General features: G+C 44.0%; 1 protein-coding gene across 1 annotated transcript in view; it reads right to left on the minus strand.

The window, feature by feature from the left end:
• Window positions 1-20,850, minus strand: part of CACNA1C (calcium channel, voltage-dependent, L type, alpha 1C subunit) — a 231,694-nt gene that overhangs the window by 185,008 nt on the left and 25,836 nt on the right. The window contains exons 3-4 of the mRNA XM_014539424.1: window positions 10,252-10,410; window positions 2,924-3,120 (exon numbers count right to left, since the gene is read on the minus strand). Of these exons, the coding sequence (XP_014394910.1) occupies window positions 2,924-3,120; window positions 10,252-10,375 (321 nt within the window). The 5' untranslated portion in view covers window positions 10,376-10,410. The remainder of the gene's footprint in view (window positions 1-2,923; window positions 3,121-10,251; window positions 10,411-20,850) is intronic.

The following is a 20,850-nucleotide window of genomic DNA, read 5'->3' on the forward strand; positions in this document are numbered from 1 at the left end:
AAAGCACATTGAGATTTGAGAGTCTGTGAGTTTAGAGATACAGCCTAGAGGCAAGGAGGAGGAATGCTCAAGGGGAAGGAAGAAAGAGGGAAAAATAGGAAGAAGGAAGGAAGAAAGAAATGGCCATAGGAAGGTCAAAGCAATCAGAGAAATTATCTGAAAGCCAGGAGCTTTGGGCTGGGAGATGCCTCCATCATGAATACCCAAGTACGAGGCTCTGTTTCAGCTTTAGGTGTGTGTGTGTGTGTGTGTGTGTCTGTGTGTGTGACCCCCACACAGTCACACACACACACACACAAACACACATAACATGGCCATTTCAAAAAGGTGCTGGGAAAATCAGAGAGGCATGTCCCATGAGCCTGGGATTGTTTCTTCACCTCTGACACTTTTTCCATTTCCAGCCTGAGCTCTATCACACACACCCCAGGGGAGAAAGCACAACACACACCCCAGGGGAGAAAGCACAACGCAGCTGCTGAAAATCGGTAGTTGCATTTGTGTGCTTGTTCTCATTCCCTACTCCATTGTCATCACGATAGTATTTCTTTGGGTCACATCTGGCTGGTGGGGTATCAGTGAGTTGTGGTTGGGGAGAGGGGGGAAGTAATGAAGGAAGATCACAAAAATACATCAGGGCCATTAGCAAAGTAAATTATACCTATTCCCCTCAACCCCACACTCACCCACCACTACCCTGCCCTCAAGTTGCTGCCATTAAAGGTGTTTCCATAGCAACTTAAGGCATGGATTTGAAGCTCCACCTGATGAGGCTCCAAGGCACCATTCCATACACAGTTCCCAACTGCCCATCTGAAAAAGGATGCTTCTGTCCTTAGGACCACTTGGGAATTTGATCAACTTTGCTAAGTGAAATAAATTTGCCTAAGTATAATAAGTTCAATCCCTCTCTTTGTACAAATCATTTAAAATCAGTTTTTATTCAATATGGGCCTTAGAAAATATTTTCAAAGTTTCATTTTAGTTTGAGGAAGGGTTGATTTGGCCTTCATCTTCTTTTGAAAGTATGACAACACAGCAACTTTCCCAGCACATGTTCTGGTTGTGTAGCCATCATTCAGTTGAAATTTAGTGTTTCCCTAGACCAGTGATGGCGAACCTATGACACGCGTGTCAGAGGTGACACGCGAACTCATTTTTTTGGTTGATTTTTCTTTGTTAAATGGCATTTAAGTATATAAAATAAATATCAAAAATATAATTCTTTGTTTTACTATGGTTGCAAATATCAAAAAATTTCTATATGTGACATGGCACCAGAGTTAAGTTAGGGTTTTCCAAAATGCTGGCACGCCGAGCTCAAAAGGTTCACCATCACTGCCCTAGACTGAGCTTTTCAGTCTGAACTGGATGTTTTTCAGTCTGAATTCTCAGTCCGCAGGGGCACCCCTGGCATGCAAGGAATGCTCAGTAAATGTTTGCTAGGTACAAGGTGCTCAGGCAAGTTTCAAGTAGTCATTTGCAGAGAGATGCAATTTCATAGCAACACTGGGTTTCAGCATGTCCACTACAACATAAAAACACTGGGGAAACGAGGTTTTAAATCAATAGAACATGATGCTTATAAAAAATTTAGAGGATACAATACCCTATATCACATCTCCATGTTGCTACAAACTTTTCTGATTCAGAAAGAGGTTAGCCCCCCTCATGGCATTAGTTCCTGCCTGTCTGGCAGCTCTGCTTGATGGGGAGGCATCACCCCTCTTCCATGCTTTAGTGTGCAGACACTGTTCCTTAAGCAGGCTCTCACATGGCTTTCAGGATGGCCAAATACATATGACTGTTTGCAAAATGCTAGGTGAGATGGTATTTTCAAGAATGGAACAAGCATTTTCACTCAAATGTTGGAGAACAACCCTGGATTCTGGTGAATCATTTCCTGCTAAAATAGGAGATACTATAAAGAATTACGTTTCCTGGAGTTTTTACAAATAATGGATTTAACTCTGCCAAATGGAGACCGCTCAAACATGATGTGTGTATTTGCCTGTGGGATAGGCTGCACCAAAATCCCTATCAGTGGCTCAAAGGTGGCAAAGTAGTGTTGGCTGATGGACAAGGAAAGGGGCAAAAGATTTTTAAAGATTTGCTCTCGACTGGCTGACACTTAAGAAGTATAGTTTCTAAATATGCATCACATAAGCACCAGCGTGTTTCGTTACCACTAAGAAAGCCAGCAATGTTTTTGTCTGGACTATTTTCATATGATAGGTAAGATTACTATGAGAAATAAGAATATAATAGCATGCTGTAACGCTACACCATTCAATAAAAATGACTTCTGCCTGGCCGGTGTGGCTCAGTAACTGGGCATTGACCAGGTCACGGTTTGATTCCTGGTCAGGGCACATGGCAGGGTTGTGGGCTCGATCCCCAGTGTAGGGTGTGCAGGAGGCCACCAATCAATGATTCTTTCTCATCGTTGATGTTTTCATCTCTCTCTTCTCCTTTCCTCTCTGAAATCAATAAAAATATATATTTTTTAAAATGGCTTCTTTTTAGAAGACCAGGCCTGATGTTTCTCTTTAATTATAAACGATCTGTCTAAAAATTATAAATGATGTATCTTTTGGGGACAGAGGCAAGACAATAGTAAGAAGAGAAAAACCCAATAGTGGGAGAGGAGTGAATGGGATCCTGTGTTATGTCTGCCATGTTTCTTACTAGAAAAGCGTAGCACACACTGAAAGGTGGCATTTCTCTGAGGCTGGTGGCAAAGAGAGACTTGTCACAGGGAGTGTGAGTGTTTGCTTTGTCTCTCAGGAAAGGCCTGAAAGAAATCAAAGACATTCATCAGCCTCTCCATCAAAGTCGTGGGAGGTAAACAAGGAAGATGTCAAGGGAAGGAAGCCTTGAAGCTTTCCGGACTCCCTGCCGCTGCCCATCGCAAGCTACGTACCCAGTATAGCACGTCTGTCCAGCCTTCCATGGTGATGCACTGGAACACCGTGAGCATGGCGAAGGCGAAGTTGTCGAAGTTGGTGATGCCGTGCCTGGGCCCATCCCACCCAGGCTTGCACACAGTGCCATTCTGACACTGCCGTCCATGGCCTGTCTCCAGAGCACAAGGGGAGGGATCATCTTCCGCTGGAACATCTCAAATGGCCAGGGGGGAACACATAAAGGGCGGAGATGCACAGAGGGGAGGGGGATACACAATGGGGGGAGATGAACAGAGCGGGGATGCACAGAGGGGGGGATGCATAGAGTGGAGGGGGATTCACAGAGCGTGGGATGTACAGAGGAGAGAGGGATGGATGGAGAGGGGGGGAGATGCACAGAGGGGAGGGGATGCACAGAGGGGGCACACAGAGGGGAGGGGGATGACAAGGTGGGGACACATAGAGGGTGGGGACACATAGAGGGAGGGGAGATGGGCAGAAGGGAGGGAGAGATGGGCAGAGAAAAAAAATTGGCAAGTCAGAGAGGAAAGTTACAAGATAAGATTGATGGGAGAGGCAAAACCACCACACAATGGTAATGGGGAAAAAAAGTTTTCATTTGTCCCCTGTATATGAATTAAAACAACATAAGGAACTAGGTATTCATTTAGGCTGTTCGTTTAGAACAGTGATGGCGAACCTTTTGAGCTCGGCGTGTCAGCATTTTGAAAAACCCTAACTTAACTCTGGTGCCGTGTCACATATAGAAATTTTTTGATATTTGCAACCATAGTAAAACAAAGACTTATATTTTTGATATTTATTTTATATACTTAAATGCCATTTAACAAAGAAAAATCAACCAAAAAAATGAGTTTGTGTGTCACCTCTGACACGCGTGTCATAGGTTCGCCATCACTGGTTTAGAATGTTAGTACTTTCAACCAATTGTTGTAAAATGTCATTTTAAGCCCAGTAATCGATTTCAAAGACAGTAGGGACATGGCACATTCTGTTGTAGCACATCAGCATCATAGTCAAATGGTCAATCAAAAAATAATGATGATGGAACCACTCTGAGTGGAAGGTATCCTGGAAAATGAAGGAAGTCCATGTTTTCTTATTTTGGGGCTATTTCCATCGAAATAGCAGAGTTTCAAGTGGGAGCGTGTTGACTGGAAGACTATTCCACATAATTAGCCAACAGATCCCATCCCGTTGCACTTTGAGACTATAGGAGAGTCCATAAGGTGTTACATGATGCATCAGCAGGGATGCAAGTCACTCTGTGGAGCAAGCCTTACCTCGGTGAAGGATAAGTGAACCCTGACTGCAGGGAGAGGACCGCCTGCAGCCGCCTTTATTATAACCTGAGCGCACCGCTGTGGCCTGTGTTTTACGCAGGTCAAGTGGAACCTTGCACCACTGCCCTTGCTCACCAGCATTCCTACCTTTCAGAAGAAAAGAATCGTTTTCTGACCTCTACTCAAAATAGAGGGGCAATGGGTGACAGGGAGAATACTCAGTAGGTGTGGACAGGGCTTTTTCAGAAAACAGTTTAACATCTGTGGCTACAGACAATGCTCGGGCTAATTCCACATGCTGGGAACAGCTGCTAAAAACCAATACATTAAGACGAGGTTTATATTTTTGGTGCAGAGATCATTAGTAGTTTGAAATAAGACTTGATTTATTTAAGAATTTCTATTGTAGTAAAAGAATAGAGAAATGCTGAGAAAGGCTTGGCTCCAGCTGAGGAAGGTAATCGTGTGAACTTAAGGACATTGTCTCATGCTTGTAGAAAGTAACAGCAATAAGCAGGGTAGACTTAACAACCAAATGATTGCTTCTGACAACAGGGAAAATATGGTCCCACAGAGTGAATTTACTTGCAGTTCTTCATTTAGAGATTTCCATATGTATCAAAACAATCACAGTGTCTAGTACTTCAGTATTGAAGATGGCTGGTTGGTTGTTTCTTGGTTTGTGGCTTCAAATTAGAAATTTCACTCCCAAAAGGAAGACAGGAAGAGAATAGTAATCCATAACTAAGATAATTCTTAAGAGAATGGAGTTGAGCAGCATGGCTGGAAATATATGCTGGATTGTGTCTTCTTGGCTTTTTTTTCTTTTCTCCCTCTCTTTTTAGTTACTTTATTGAAATATAATTTACATTTCTTCCAGTCCATGAATGTAAATGCACAGCTCAATTATTTTTAGTAAATTTACATAGTTGTGCAGCCATCACCACAATTCATTTAAAAACACTTCCATCCTCCTCCAAAATTCCTGTGTGCCTGTTTGCAGTCAGTCCCTGCTCCTGCCCTACCAACCTGGTCTGCACTCCATCTCTATAGCTTGCCTCTCTAGAAATTGCATATACATGTTCATTTCACTGTCTGTTTATCCACTAGCTCCGTGGTCGGCAAACTGCGGCTCGCGAGCCACATGCGGCTCTTTGGCCCCTTGAGTGTGGCTCTTCCTAAGCCTTAGGAGTACCCTAATTAAGTTAATAACAATGTACCTACCTATATAGTTTAAGTTTAAAAAATTTGGTTCTTAAAAAAAATTTCAATCGTTGTATTGTTGATATTTGGCTCTGTTGACTGACCACTGCTAGCTGATGGGCATTTGGATTGTTTCCAGGTTTGGGCTATTGTGAATAGTGCTACTTCTGGCTTATTCTTGGCCTGGTGCTTTAGTCTGTACGTGGGTGTCTGTGATATGACCCAGGTGAAGAGGTCTGCATCACTGGTCCCTGAGCTGTCTCAGAAAATGAGTGTCCTCATCATTTCCCACTCTGGACGCTGGCTCCCAAGGTGCTCTGTTCATACAGCTGAAATCCAGTCAATTTTTTGTGACTTCAAATTTCAAAATCCTTGGAGATTTGAATGTGAGCTTAAACAAGGGGAGGGTATGAAAGGAGGGGAACTGAAAAGTGAATACCAAACCTGGAAAGTTAAAGAAAAAGTAGATAATAAGTATGTAAAAAAATGAGAGTTGAGAGACTGAATAGATCATAAACTCAGCTGTGTTCTTGCCCATGCTAGTGATGGCTTCCTAGAACATGTTCAGTCTCTGTTATGAAAGGGCTGGAATAATATGAGAGATGGGATGGAAAGAGAAGGGGAAATAGAGGGAAATTTTGCATCTCCTTTTCCCATTTTGCTTTTTAGTGCAATTAAGATGGTATTAATCTTTGCACGGTGGTTCCAATCTGACAGCTTTTCCTGTATTCTCAACCCCTGAAATAAGCAGAAATAAGGAAAGTGAGTTCTGAGTGTCCTCAAGAAAGAAAAACACAGTTCGGGGTTTTACAAATGTATGTTGAAAAGAAATAGCATGAAGGGGAAATGATCTCATTACTAAAAGAGAAAGGGTTGAGATTCAGAAAGATCATCTAAAAGCTCAAGGGCCACTCTGCTATTTTGATTTAAGTCTGTCTTGAACAACAGAAAAAAACGAAAGATATGAGAACAATTAAGAAGCACTGATGATCTGGTAAAAATAGATATCTATAAAAAGCAGTAAAGGGAGCACTTGAAAAATGTGAACACACAAATCAGCAGGTCCTGTGACATGCTCTGGAGGGTGAGGGGAAATGAGATCTAATGGGAAAATGTGTTGGTTTTCCTCTGGGGGGGTCATGAAGTCCCGGTGAGGAGGGGTGGGCACAAGGGAGGAGGAAAAAACAAAGCAATGTGGGTGAAGCATAGTAAAGTCATTCTGGAAAGTCCAAATTAAGTTCGAAGTAAACTAATGGAGGCCAGATTATGAGAGATTTAAAAAAAGCGGTTAATACCAACAGGAGCATGAAACCCTGGGACAGTGCCAGTTAGGGGTTCCAAGGAGAAATACCAGAGACAAAACCAATTACTTTTTTAGGCCCCAATTTTAAGGAGTGAATAGAATGAAAATGATTTCATTTCTAGGTTTTAGCCAACCCATTCTTTGCCAGTCTCTGGGGTAATTATTGTGTTTGGGAGAGCCATTCAGAGTGACCTGGCTCAGAGCACCATCAAACAGATGGGACGCCAGAAACAAAAGGAGCCAGCATATGCTGGTGCACCTGCGGAGGAGCCTGGGGGGCACCTGCCAGGTGCCTCAGGGACTGGAGGAACATTGTCTCTCTTGAGGCCACCTCTCCCGGGAACTGGCGGGGGCATCCTAGAGGCAGAATAACGGTTCGCCTGGCCGGCTCCAGAGCTTCTTTATATATTTGGCTCAAAATCCAATGTATTCTAAAATTTACAAGCACATAAAATTCAGTCTGAAAAAGAAACTCAAAATGTAAAAAGAAGAATTGGATGTAAATCCCATTAACAATTCTTTTTTCTTTTTTAAAGATATGTTTTTATTGATTTCAGAGAAAGGAAGGTAGAGGGAGAGAGATAGACACATCAATGATGAGAGAGAATCATTGATTGGCTGCCTCCCGTGACCCCTCCCCTCCACCTGGGACTGAGCCCAATCCAGGCATATGCCTTGACTGGGAATGGAACTGTGACCCCCTGGTTCATGGGTCGATGCTAAACCACTGAGCCACACTGACCGGACCCATTAAATATTTTAACAAGGGCTCACAAACACTTCTGTATAATCTAAGTTTGCAGAAAACATGGTAATTCGATCCAAAGACTGGACTTTACAAAAACACCCATTCCAAAGGTGGTATGAAACTCTCGAAAACACATGAGATTGGTTTCAAAGACTGCAGGGTTGGTTTTCTACTCTGGCAGCATCAAGTATGTCCAGATTCCTGTACATGTTCCCTCCTCATCAGGGTTCGTCACTATGGGTGAGAGAGGCCCTGAGGACAGCTGTGTCGTGTTCTGTTGGGAGAGATGGATGGAGTGGGTCCCAGGGTTTGTCATCAGACAGCAGGATCAGAAAGAGGAGGTGTGTGAGCTCTGATTGCAGTATTGGGAGGAAAGGCTCCTGCAGCCACATGTCCTCTGTCCTCTCCCCAGCAGGAAGTCTGGCTCCACATGGAGAGCAAGGTCACCTTCCGGTGGAGCTCGCATGGCTCCCCTCTCAGAAGCGCTTCTTTGGTGTCTGTCCTCTGACAAACTGGCTCCCAGGGCTGATGGTCATTTCCGTGATGGGAGCTACCTTCCCTTGTGAACTTGGGGGTGAAGGTAAAACCCACCACATAAATAATCTGATGCATCCCTGGTAGGAAGTAGGCAATGTCTTGGGTACTTTTCCTGGTCCTGATTACTACTGAGGATGGACAATAATATGGCCCTAAATTGGCCACTGCAATTGGTGAGGCCAGTTCAGGTCTTTATCCTAAAAGCAAGGAGGCCACTCAAACTTTGAGCAGGCCTGAGGGGCTATTTCACCAGACTGTCCAGCTGCACGGGGCAGAGTATCCCATCCTGTCTCTCCCTGGTCTATCACGCCCACCATTTCCTTGCCATGTGAGGCTACTGCAGGCCTCAACAAAGCCCAGTGACTTCCAACCAATATTCAGGGTTGCTTATTAGCACAGGCCCTTACAGGACCCTGCCACCAGTAGAAAACACACTTTCCCAGCAGGATGATAGGAGCCATGTGCAGTGTTGGGAACAGTGCCCTGTAGCTCAGTGGTGCACAGGGCAGGATTGCCATCTTTGGCTTTTTGGCAGGACTTTACCATTTCACTCTTTCCCATTTGATATGTGGTTAGTGAGAGCCACACCAGCATCCACTGCTGAATTGATGGGGATCTTTGAGACTCAACATCCCAGTGACTGCCTGAGAAGTTTGGGCCAAACAGGTCATTGATCACTTCAATACTAGTACAAGTGCATAAACTTTAGACATACTACAGTAGCTCTTAAGTAGGACTCACAATGAGCTCTAACAAAGCCACAGAATTAATATAAATTTACTGGCCTGGGGCTAGCTACAGATTAAACTGAACATAAGGAAGGATTTGAATTCAAGGGGAAAATATTATTCATTGCATTATTTGGTATTTCTTTAGGCAAGGCTAAAACCTCAGAATTTTAGCTAAAGGCAAGCCTGTTTGTTCCAATACTAAAGGGCTTCTGTGTTATTTAACATGACAGTTTATTTTATACAATTATGGTCCCAGTAATTTGGAAATTCTCTCTAGAGTGAAAAAATGGTCTCCTATTAAACACTCTCCATCAAAAAAGTAAAAACCATTGTGTGAGACTGTGCTTATGGATTTATAGCTTTTTGTTTGTTTAGGGACTGTGGCCATATGGCAGCGACCTTGCAAATACCCAATATAGCCAATCAAATCAGATCATCCAGAATCTGCAACCCATTTCGGTTTCTGAATATGAATAATCCATTTTACTCCCTGTTGTAGGTCAGCCCCCAAAGCAAGAGGGGTCACACGGGATTAATTCTGGGCTGATAGAAATGAGGGGCAGTAGATTGAGAGACGTGCACAATCCTTTAATGCTTCAGACATGTTCCCCTTTCCTTATCAAGATGCCAAAAACTAAGATGAATGATGTAGTTATGAAAAAATAACAAATCATGAAAGTTTAACACTACTAACTCCTTGGGGGTATTTTTCAACAAGTTCTTATGTTGAACTACTTTATATGTCTGTTAAAAAGCCTTGTCAATTTCTGTTTGAATGTTCTTTTTAATGGCAAGTTGAGATTTTAGTAACTTAAGACAGTAGTTGTAGCATACTCCTCAGGCCGAAACTCTAGATCTACTCAAGGAAGTGCTTAATGAGCCAGCATTGCTTGTTAAATAGATTGATTTATGGAAGGAACACAAAAGGGAAGTTCTCAAAAAGGAAAGGACTACGAAGTCATGAGGTAGAGCGAAACCTTCTCCTGGAGGAAAAGAGGTTTCACCACTGGCCGACCTCCTCCCAGCGTGAGAAAGGGCCGGGGTTCTGCCTAGGAATGGAGAAGCAGAGGAGCCAGGATCAGCCCGAACACTCAACCTGCTGGTGTCAGGCAACGCCACCTTCCTGAAAGGACTTTTGATGGCCAGCAACACTGAAGAACTGACAGAGCATAGATCTACGTCCTTAGGTTAATTCTGATTCTTAAATTAAAATATTCAAGGTTAGCTAAGAGATGTTTCTCAAATCGCACAGCTCATTTAAACAGTGTTGAGTAGTGCTGCACAAAGCTTGCATTTAGCTATTTGTAACTGAGATCTATTTTAGTAAAAACAAAAATTATCAAGAGAAAAAGACAACCAATCTCTGCCTCTCCCTTAACCATGGTTTGGAAATGAGCCCTGGAATGGAGGCCTTCCCGGGCACTGCTGGTCAGGTGGAGGCCGTGTCCCTGGCTGAATGAAAAGTAGTGACAACACAGTAAAGCTTCTTGACAGATGGCCAGTCAGCATCTTCCCTTACCTGCTATGCCCTCCTGGTTGTAGCAGGTCTTATGCATTTTCCCCATGAAGAGTTCCAGGCCAATGATAGCATAGATAATGATGACAAACAGCACTAGCAGGGCGATGTGCAGCAGGGGAACCATGGCCTTGATGATGGAATTCAGAACCACCTGGAGACCTACAATGACAAATCATAGACAGTGACAACAGTGAGAACACCAGCTTCCATTATTGAATCATGTGCTGTCTTGGATGCCATACTGACATGATCTCATGCCATCTTCTTAGCATACTCCTTGCACCATGAGCCCCCTTTTTTAGATGAAGAAACTGAGTGACAGAGCAATGACACCCGGGCTGGCCTGACTCCAAATCTCTCTGGAGCTAAATCCAAATGAAAGGACTAGCAGGGCTATCCATCCAAGGGGAAGAACATGTTGTTTCACCCAGAACTATGCAGTTTCCTAACACCCCATCTTAGAGACAACCTACCCTCTTCTTCTCCTGGAGCAGCGACTCCCTACAGGGAGCCTCACTTTGACTAGAGGCAGCCATGCAAGGACGTGGTGATCGCTCAAGAGACTATGGCTGACCCGTATGGTCTAAAACAGATTGGCCTGGTAGTAGGGCATCAAGGGGGTGGGACTTCCTTTGCTGAAACTGATTCACACCCTGGGATACCTCTGGGTGGTAAGACCTCCGTGAAAGGGCTGAGGAAGTAGCTTTGAGGGCACCTTCTCTGGATTACATGGGTGGACTTCTCTTCCTACAGATTTCTCACCAGGCCACCTTCCCTCAGGACCCAAGTCTGAAGTACATTATAGCCTTTCATTCAAAAACCCCACTAAAAGTCTGTGTTTAATGGGTATTGGATTTCAGTTTGAGAAAATGAAAAAAGTTCTAGGGATGGATGATGGTGGTGGCTGCACAATGTTAATGGACTTAGTGTCACTGAACTGTACACTTAAAAATGGTTAAATGGAAAATTTATATCTATCTATCTATCTATCTATCTATCTCCACAATAAAAAAAACTAAGGTACCCAGATCCCTTCAAGGAAAAAGAAGAGTAAATGGAAAACTATTTAGCACATGGGTCTTGTCAGTGCACCCCAAGGGCTATAGGTTTGTACTGTTGACTTAAGGGGAGAAGGACCCCCTTACTTATAAGCTCAAGCACAAATAACACACCAAGAATGCTCCTTGTTTAAAGGGGATGTGGCAAGTTTTCATTTGCAAATGCCCAAGAGGTGGTCACCTGGCAAGTCACCCCAGATTAGTCCTAGGAAAGCTTCTGCCAACATGAGCGCACCAAGTCTCCACATCCTAGGAGAGATGTGGGGGAAGGGCAGGCTCGCCCGCCTTACATCTAGGCCAGCTGTGCAGAAATCTTCTGTGGGCCGCCTCTCACACAGGTATGATAGGACCCCCACCTCTGAATCACACCCCAGTGTCGCTGTCTGACTTCCCCACTCACCATGGACATTGGACATCGCCCCACTTTTCTAAGTATTTGGAACTTCCCTCTGTATTCACCCACCGCCCTCCTCCCTGGGTGAACAAAGCCTGGGTCTCCCGCTCCCCAGACCACAGGGGGTCACTGGCACTTTGTGATCTGGTGGAGGTCTTCACAAGCCTAACTAAGGGAATTCTCCACAGCTACAGCCAAGCTGGGAGAGAAAAAATAAATAAAGGAAGAGAAAAGGTGGAATCATTTCACCTGGGAATTAATTTGCAGACTCCCATTAGAACGAGATGTTTCAGATCCCAATGATTCCATTACTTAGCACGTTGTACACACATTAGTGATAAAGTATGCGAAGTCATGAGAAAGTTGAAAACTGAACTGCAAAGCAACTTTCAGGGATGTCTGCTGCAAGGAAGGGGCCTTTGTTATCAGGCCTCCAGTGCCACGGCCTCAGGTGGCAAGAAAATGGTAGGAGACACAGGATGGGAAACTCTCTTCTGTGCCACAACCAGAGGGTCTGCTCTTAGAATAAATTCTGAAATCCTTCTCATGCCCTATAAGGCCCCAGAGGGTCAACCTGCTGCTTCCACCCGCTTCCATCCCCTGCCACTCACTCTTAGGATTCCTGGTTAGACAACTTTTCTTTTAGACTCAAACAAGCCATACTCCCTCCCACTACCGGGCGGCCACAAATGCTGCTTGTTCCCTCAGCTGGAACGCTTTTCCAATATTTCCTCCTACTTAACCCTTTGGCTCTCAGTCCAAGCATCTCTCTTCTCAGGGATCCTTCCCCAATCTCCCAGACCAAAGAAGTTTCCTTTCTTACATGTCCTCTTGGAAACATTTCGTTCCTTTGGAGCACTAGTCTCAATTTGGAATCATATGCTCATTAAATAATTTTTTAACATTTTTGTCTGTCTCTCATATTGGGTTGAGTTTTGTGAAGACGGCACTGTCCATTCTTTGACCATTTTATGGCTAAGTCTAGCTTGGTGCTGAGCACATGGCAGCTCGGTAAGTGTTTACCGAAGGAGTGACACGCAGTCTAAGGAAACGCTGCCACTGTCATGGAGCTCTGGTGGGCTTGGCTGCAATGAGTCTGCCAGACAGGCAGGGCTATGCATGGCCAGGAAGTTTCAGGTGCCACGGACCCAGGCAGAGACTACTGAGTGGGATGAGAAGAGGCCAAAAGGAAGTCACAGCAGCCCAGAATTCCTTTCGGCCACAGAGAAGCCACAGAATTCCTAAGAGGCCCTGTTTGGGCTTGGTTGGGGGCCACCCTGCCCACCTGAGTATCCAGATCAGGAGACTGATCCCCCAGACTCCTCCTTCCATCAGTGATCAAGTCCTGCCAGTTTGATTCTGAAGTATTTTAGACTAAATTATTTCTACTACATAAATAACATGTGCTCTATATAGAAAAAAATGGAAAATACTTATTATAGAGGAATTGGAAAACTCAGGGAAACAAAAAGGAGAAAGAAATCACCCATATCCCACCACCCAGACATAACCACTGTTAGCCATTTGGTATAATTTTTGGACATTCTGGCCCATGACTCGTTTTCCTCCTCTCCATCCCCTTGGTGTTCATCATTCGGTTAACAATCTCCCTACATTCAGTTTTGCCCAATCTTCATGCCACAGTTAGAATAGTCTACTAAAGCACAAATTGGAACATGTTCCTCCTCTGCTGAAGTCTTCCAATGACTCCCACCACCTACAGGTGAAATTCACCTGCCTCATGCCACAGTTTGACCACATTTGATTCTAGTTTATACAGTAATTCCAATAATATACCAAACTGTCTGAACTTCTGTGGCTTCATGCCTCCCTATCTCAGCATATGTTGTTCCCCCTGCCTAGAATGCTATTCCCTGCCTAACTAAGAGCCCCTGGAGCCTCATCTAATATTTGTATCAGTGCACAGTAGTGACTCAATGCACACGGAGTAAATCACATTTGTAAGGACAGGCTGCTTTCAGAAGACAGAAATGACAAAGGAATCTGAAACCATGACATTCAAAGGTCAGGAAAAGATAAGACTCATGGAATGGGAAAAAGCGTAGGTAGGGAGAGTGATGTCAATAATTTTTACATGATATAAACTGTGTTAGATAAATTCTGTATGACCATAGTGATGGAGCTAGGACCAACAAGGAAGGATTCAGAATGGATTTACATTCAACACAAATATGTTCAAGAAACAGACCTATGTGAAGGTGGTGTGGGATGCTTTAAGAGGGTAGTAGGCATCCCATCCTTAGAGGCATTCAAACCTTGACTAAATAAGCTCTTGGAGGAGATGCATTGGTAGGGATTCAGCCATTGGGTAAAGGATTTCCCTGGCACACCAAAACCCCCTATACCCTCACTAACATGTTCTGAATACTTACCATGGGCCACGTGCAGTTCTCAACACTCTACTTAAATTATTCCATTTCCTCCTGGCAACAACTCTATGAAGTAGGTACTATTATTAATCACACTCTACAGTTGAGAAAAGTGAGTCCTAGAGAGGTTCAATGGCCTGTCCATAGTTACATAGCTGGTGGCTGGTGGCATGGAGTTTAGTGCCAGGTGGCCTGGCTTCAGAGCCTATGGGCTTCACCACTGCTAAATGCCTCCTCATGCCCCAAGACACTGGTTCTCGGCCTCCATGATCTATGTCTATAGAGCATCTGCCAACAAGGTGTGGGAGCCTAGTCCCTGCTTCCAGGAGAGCCTAGATGTTTCCAAGGCTAGTTCCAGGAAAGGCTTCTAATTTCTGCTGTTTTCTTCACAACCAGCCAGGCTGGTGTGGAAGGCATGGCGCCAGGACTCCTTCTCTCCAGTCCATCATGAGAATTTGGCTCTCAAGGCCTGGATGCTTAATAGCTTCTTCTTGGAATTGGCTCACCACTGTCCCACAAACAGCTCCTCCAGCTCAAGTTCAAATTTGGAAAACATAGCAACATTTTTCCACCCAAGTGTTCTCCTCAGATAGATCATGCTTACAGCTGATAACCAATTGCTAGGCCCTTCTTCAGGGTGTCCGATCATACTGGTGGAAGTAACTGAGCCCTTGATAAGCCTGGTAAAGCAGCTGTTATAAGATGCCCTCTGAACACAAGATCATAAGGCTTACATTTATGACTCTCTTTCCTCACCAGAAATCAGGATATAAGATCTGACAAATAATATGAGCACTTATGGATAGAATATTTGATGTGAAAAGTATACTGGAAAATACAGTTCCACAGAGATTAACAAATAATCTATAAACCCAATCTCATGTTAGGTGACCTCTTCTGTGGATGAAAAAACTACCTACATGCCTGCCTGCCCAACCTTCCAGGGAGATGGGGCTCTGGGAAACAGCACCATTAAATGCTGGGATTAGGAAAAGGACAAAGATGGAGTTTAGCTAACACATGTAACTTTACTTTTCTCCCTCTTAGAGTGCTGTAATGTATTCCTTCTGGTCAACTATATTCCGACTTGAAAATTCCAGGTTAGGAAAGGCTTCAAGGATCTGCATATATAAAATCATTCTGTTTTTCCTTAAAATATCAAGAGAAGCCACAAATTATGGAAAGCAAAAGTGGCATTTTTCTGTTAAGATAGTGTTGAGATTACCCTGGAAATGCCCAGATTGACTGAAGTTGGTGCTTCTACACCTGTTACAGACAGTCCACCACTGGATGCATGGTTGAGGACACATTACATTCTTTTGTTTTATTACAGAGCATCCCACCAAGCCCTGCTTTTGCTGGTGGATTGTTCTGTTCTGAGCCCCAGGGGAAATATCAGGAAGGAGTCCAAAAATTACTGTGTAAGAGCCTGAGAAACGAGGAGAATGAAAATTTACTGGCACTGAAAGGTAGCGTGCAGAAGTGTTGTCTGACCAAGCACTCTGTTCTCTTCATGCAGACTCTACCTTCATAGTTCCCTCTTTTAAACTCAGGTTTTAAGCCATTCTGGTATAAAATGAGAGGGAAAAGGGGAGAAGTAATTGAAGATCTCAAATTGGAGATATTTGCTAATGTTAGCTTGATTCGCTGTTTGGATTCTATATTGACATAACTTTTTGTTGGTGGCTAGGAATGTACATTTCATGTTCCTAACTATTCAGACTCCATGGCTCCAGACAAGCATTAGGAAAGCAATAAAAATGACCAAGGAAGTCTGATCACAGAATCCATAAGGCAACAATACTGAGAATCACTGAATTAGGAGAAGTTTGAGTGGTGGTGGTGAATACAAGCTTCTCATAGATGGACTCAAAGTTTGTCAAAACAGGAAGAGGACTTTGGAATCAGCTAACTCAATTCCTTAATTTTCACTCCTTCAAAGGATATTTACTGAGCTGTGTTCTATGGGCTTGCTGTGTTAGGAATAGGGGATACACTGGTGAATAAAAGGCCCTCAGGCCTCGCCCTCATAGAGTTTGTAATGGAAGCCAGACATTAATCAAATAATCACAAAACTGACAGAGGATTACAAATTCTGCTAAGATCTTTCATGGAACAGAAGGGTATCATAAGGGTCCTCCTTTAGCATGGAGAGTAGAAGAGGCTTCCCCAGGAAGGGAGGCTTGAGGTGAAGCTGAACAATGAAGATGAAGAGGACCTGGCCAAGTGAGTGGGCAGGAAGATGGGTCTAGGCAGAGGCCTCTGAAAGTTCCAAAAGAAGGTTGCCTGGCTGGGTGATTTTGGAGAATCATGGGAGACCCACAGCCTCCGTCTGTTGGCCTCAGGCTTTCCCCTTGCTGTTTTTCTGCTTCTTTAAACAACTGAAAGGAAATTTGGGAAACTAGTTTACCACTTCTGTCTGAAGTCTGAGGAAGCAGAAATCACATTGACTTTCTCATGGGAGACCCACAGCCTCCATCTGTTGGCCTCGAGCTTTCCCCTTGTTTTTCTGCTTCTTTAAACAACTGAAAGGATATTTGGGAAACTAGTTTACCACTTCTGTCTGAAGTCTGAAGTCTGAGGAAGCAGAAATCACATTGACTTTTAGAGAAAACAATTCAGGAAGCACATGAGAAGGGCTCTCCTGACAGCCTCCTTTGTGATATGGAGAAAATAATCCCCTATGCCACCGAGGGAGTGGAGGGAGGCAGAGAACTGGGCCAACAGCCCTCTACTGTTCTGCTGGCTTCAGGGTCCCTTTATCACCAAGCTCTCAACGGACTCAATCCAACTCGAGAGTGTGGCACCACCTAAAATGCTGCCAAACAGCAAGCCTAGATTTAAAAAGATGTCCCGCCGATCTCAAACCTGGAAAAAAGTCTTCTGAAATGGGACAGACCCCATTCCTAAAGCAGTCAGTTTTTCCGATGAAATTACTATTGGTTTTGGTGCTGACTCAGGGCCGTGGTTAGGAAGACACATCTCGTCCAGGACTGGAGAGGATTCAGGACTGCCCTCACTAGGCCAGCAGTTTAGATAACTTCTTGATTTAAGTTAGCTGTCCTCTCCTCACAGAATGACGGCCAGGAAAACACACTGCTTAATCCAGAGGTCTGATGAGCTGAATGATGATTAACTGAGAGGCTGGCCTCACCAAAGTGAGTTATGTCTTCAATATTAACCAAATTCAAACAAAATGGCAGTACATGGTGAGCCAACTCTAGGCTTCTTTACCAGCCCCTCCTGGGACATGAATGCTCTCAGAAAGGAATGTATTCCCATTAAAACAGGCGCTCAAGTATAGAACATTGTCTTTACCATGTCCATTCTGCCCCCAGACCTCCTTCACCTTGAACCTGGACGCTGACTTTAAGAAAGCGCATATGAAACACCAACCTCTCCTACGAGGGAAACCTAGAATGACTCTTTCCTTTGTCAGGTGCCTTCAGAGGAGCTCCCCTGCCCTAAAGGGAGAAGGTGTACCCAGATGGTAGAAAGCTCTTCCTCAAAGTGCTAAGGTTTCCTTTCTCCAGCACCACAGACAGCTTTGCATCCCCACTTGGGAGCTTACTGAGCACCTAAGAAGTCCCTGGACAGCTGCCATGGGAGGTGGGGGAGGAAGGGCAGGGCAGTACAGTGGTTAAAGCACAGGGGCCCCTGGAGCCAAATGACTGGGTTGAATCCTGGTTCTACCACTTCTCAGCCATGTGACCTTGGACAAGCTATTTGACCTCATCTTAAAGTGAGGAGGATGATAGTACCTACCTTATAAAGTTGATGTGGGGATTAAGCAAGTTAATTCATGTCAAGTGCTCAGAAAAATATCTGGCCCACAGTAAATGCCATTATAGAAGTGTGGTGACACTATCAGTGGAAACTAAAGCAGTGATAATGCAGATGGGTTACCTGGGATTCTGTTAAAATGCACTTTGATTTGGTCCCTCTGGGGTGGGACCCGAGTTCTGCATTTCTGACCAGGCCCCAGATGATACCAAAGCTGCCGTTCCACTGACCAAACTTTGGGAAGCAAGGCCCAGAGCTCTGCAGTCATGCTGGGAGGCCACAATCTCATCTGGCCGCCTGAGGCCCCAGGCACTCTTAAGCAGTTACTGGCTTTTCACAGCTGGTGGTCCTTGTCACATCACTCTCCTCAGTAATGTGTGAACTGGTAAAGTAGGTGAACCCAATGCTGGCTACAGAAAATGCCTCGCTCTAACTAGTATGAGGGTCCTACAGGGTAATACACTAATTTTTTTTAATTTTATTTTTACTTTTTTTAAAAAAAACACTTGATTATTGCAGAGGGCAAGACAGGGACATTAGCCTACACCAGGGGTGGGCAAACTTTTTGACTCGAGGGCCACAATGGGTTCTTAAACTGGACCGGAGGGTCGGAACAAAAGCATGGATGGAGTGTTTGTGTGAACTAATATAAATTCAAAGTAAACATCATTAAATAAAAGGGTACGGTTTTTTTTTTTTTAGTTTTATTCATTTCAAACGGGCCGGATCTGGCCCGCGGGCCGTAATTTGCCCACGGCTGGCCTACACTGTGTCACCGGAGAGCAGGAGACATGTATGCTAGGTCTCTCTTCCCAGCTACAACAGAGTTGTGGAAGGGGCTCTGCGACTGTGACTGATGGTAGGAGCTGCTCGGCATCCCTTTCCCCTCTGGGCAGTGGGCCTGCATCATTGCCACTCTTACCAAGCCTGCATCCCCAAATGCTCCTATGGCCTCCGACTGGCCAATCCATGCCTTCGCATGGCTATCGATTATTAAACTCCCCTTGTCTCCATGACAGTGTACAATTTTAGTTCGCTCAACTCCATAATTAGTTCTTTGCCTCCTTCCCTGCCCTCCCTTCTCAACCTCTTTTAATCTGAGGAATATTACAAAGACAAAAGAGATGAAGTCCCTGCCCATGAGGAACTTTCAGCTACATGGAGAGGCAGACATGTAAATAGCTAATTGCAGAAGGAGGTGATAATCTTCCTAAGAATTTGTCCAAAGAACTGTGAAAGCATAAAGGAAGGAGAGACTGCCCTAACCTGGGAGAGTAAGAAAGACAAAGTGCCAGTGGGATGGACATGTGTGCTGTGTATGTCGGGGGTAAGCTTCTTTCTGCCATTTACTCACAGTTAATCTTTTATCCTTTTGTGTCTCTCTAAACTCTCCCTTTCTCAGGAAATTCATTCACTTCACTCTTTCCTAAAGGTTCAATAGTCACCATTATAAGTGAATCCAAATTTGCTATACATTTTCTTTGCCCTCTCTTTTGAGTTCAAGCCATGCATCTCCATAAACTACTAGATATTTCTACTGGGATATCCTACCATCTCCTTATACTCAATACATCTAAACCTGAACTCATAGCATTTCCCTGGTCCCCAGAAAGCTCAAAACTTGGCAGTCACCTTTGCTAACTTCTTCAGCAAATGCCAGCAATTCTTCACCAATAGCATCTGTCATATCTGCTCTTCCCACTGCAGCCACTGCTGTCCTTACTGTCTCCTGTCTGGATTGGTAGACTGGGCTTCCTGCTTCTGGTTCCTGCCACTCAACCCATTCTGCACCATTAGCCCATTATTCATCCTAAAATTGCCCTGCTCAGAAACCCCTTCTACGTGATCTGCACATAGTAGGTACTCAGATTAATTTGTAAAAAGAATAAAACCAAGTTCCAAATATCAGGATAGTAGAAACACATGGGAAGGAGAGAAATTTATTGAGAGAACCATTTTGAGAGAAGCTGTGATGATTCCAGCCCAAGATGACCTGGGAAGGATCTCAGGACAAAAAAACCCTGATTTTCACTTTCCTCTCTCCTGCTGAGCTTCTGCTCCCCATTGAATGAAACCAACTGGAAGCCAGAGTGCAAGGTAGCTTTTAAATGTAGTCTATATGGTTAGCCCCTTTGGCCAGAGAGCATAGTGGAGAAGGGTGGAGAGTGGATATGGTGGGGCAAATGGAACAATGTAGGGCAGACAGAACAATGAACTTACAGTAGTTGGCAAAGTATCATTGGCTTTCTATATGCCACCATCACCATTCCATTAAACTAGGAGGAATTACCCTATTTGTAGGGCTTCTGAGTTTTATGAGCAAGAAGTCCCCAATTTGGGAGGGTGATCAGATAAATGTCTAACTCACTAGCCAACTCTGGGTCCTCATCTTCCAAAGTCATACCTGGCTGGAATCTACAAATGAATTCTCTTATCAGCATGTGTGATTGTGACTACCATCATTATCATCATTGTTGTGATCATCATCATCACCATCATCAGATTGTGACTATTGACTTATGCTTACTTCTGATCTACAGGAACCAGTGTGGACTGGCTAGAAATTGGAATTAAGAAGAAATTCATGGATCATGTTTTGTATCTTCATTTGACAAATGGAGCAACATACACTTTTAATAGATTCATAGGCTTAATGACTTTCAAAAGAAAATAGATCTATAACTACAAAGCAGGTAGGTCTCTCTTGGGTTAAAAGTAAGTTTGTCACATTGAGGGTCAAAGGTGCCTGAAACATTTTCTTACTGGAAGTCTCTCCATGAAGGGGAGAAGAATTCTTGCCTGATTGTGTTCCTGCAGTCTTAAGGTGTGTGTGTTTTTTAAAAAATCATGTTCTTATTAAAATGTCCTTATTCATTAGAGGTTTTCATTTATGCTTAATTGAACCTTTCCATGTTAATAAATTTCTGCATCCCACAAGTGGTTTGATGAACATTAAAGGAGGTTGTTGTCCCAG

This window comes from Myotis brandtii, unplaced genomic scaffold, assembly GCF_000412655.1.
Source record: "Myotis brandtii unplaced genomic scaffold, ASM41265v1 scaffold216, whole genome shotgun sequence".
NCBI lineage: Eukaryota > Metazoa > Chordata > Mammalia > Chiroptera > Vespertilionidae > Myotis > Myotis brandtii.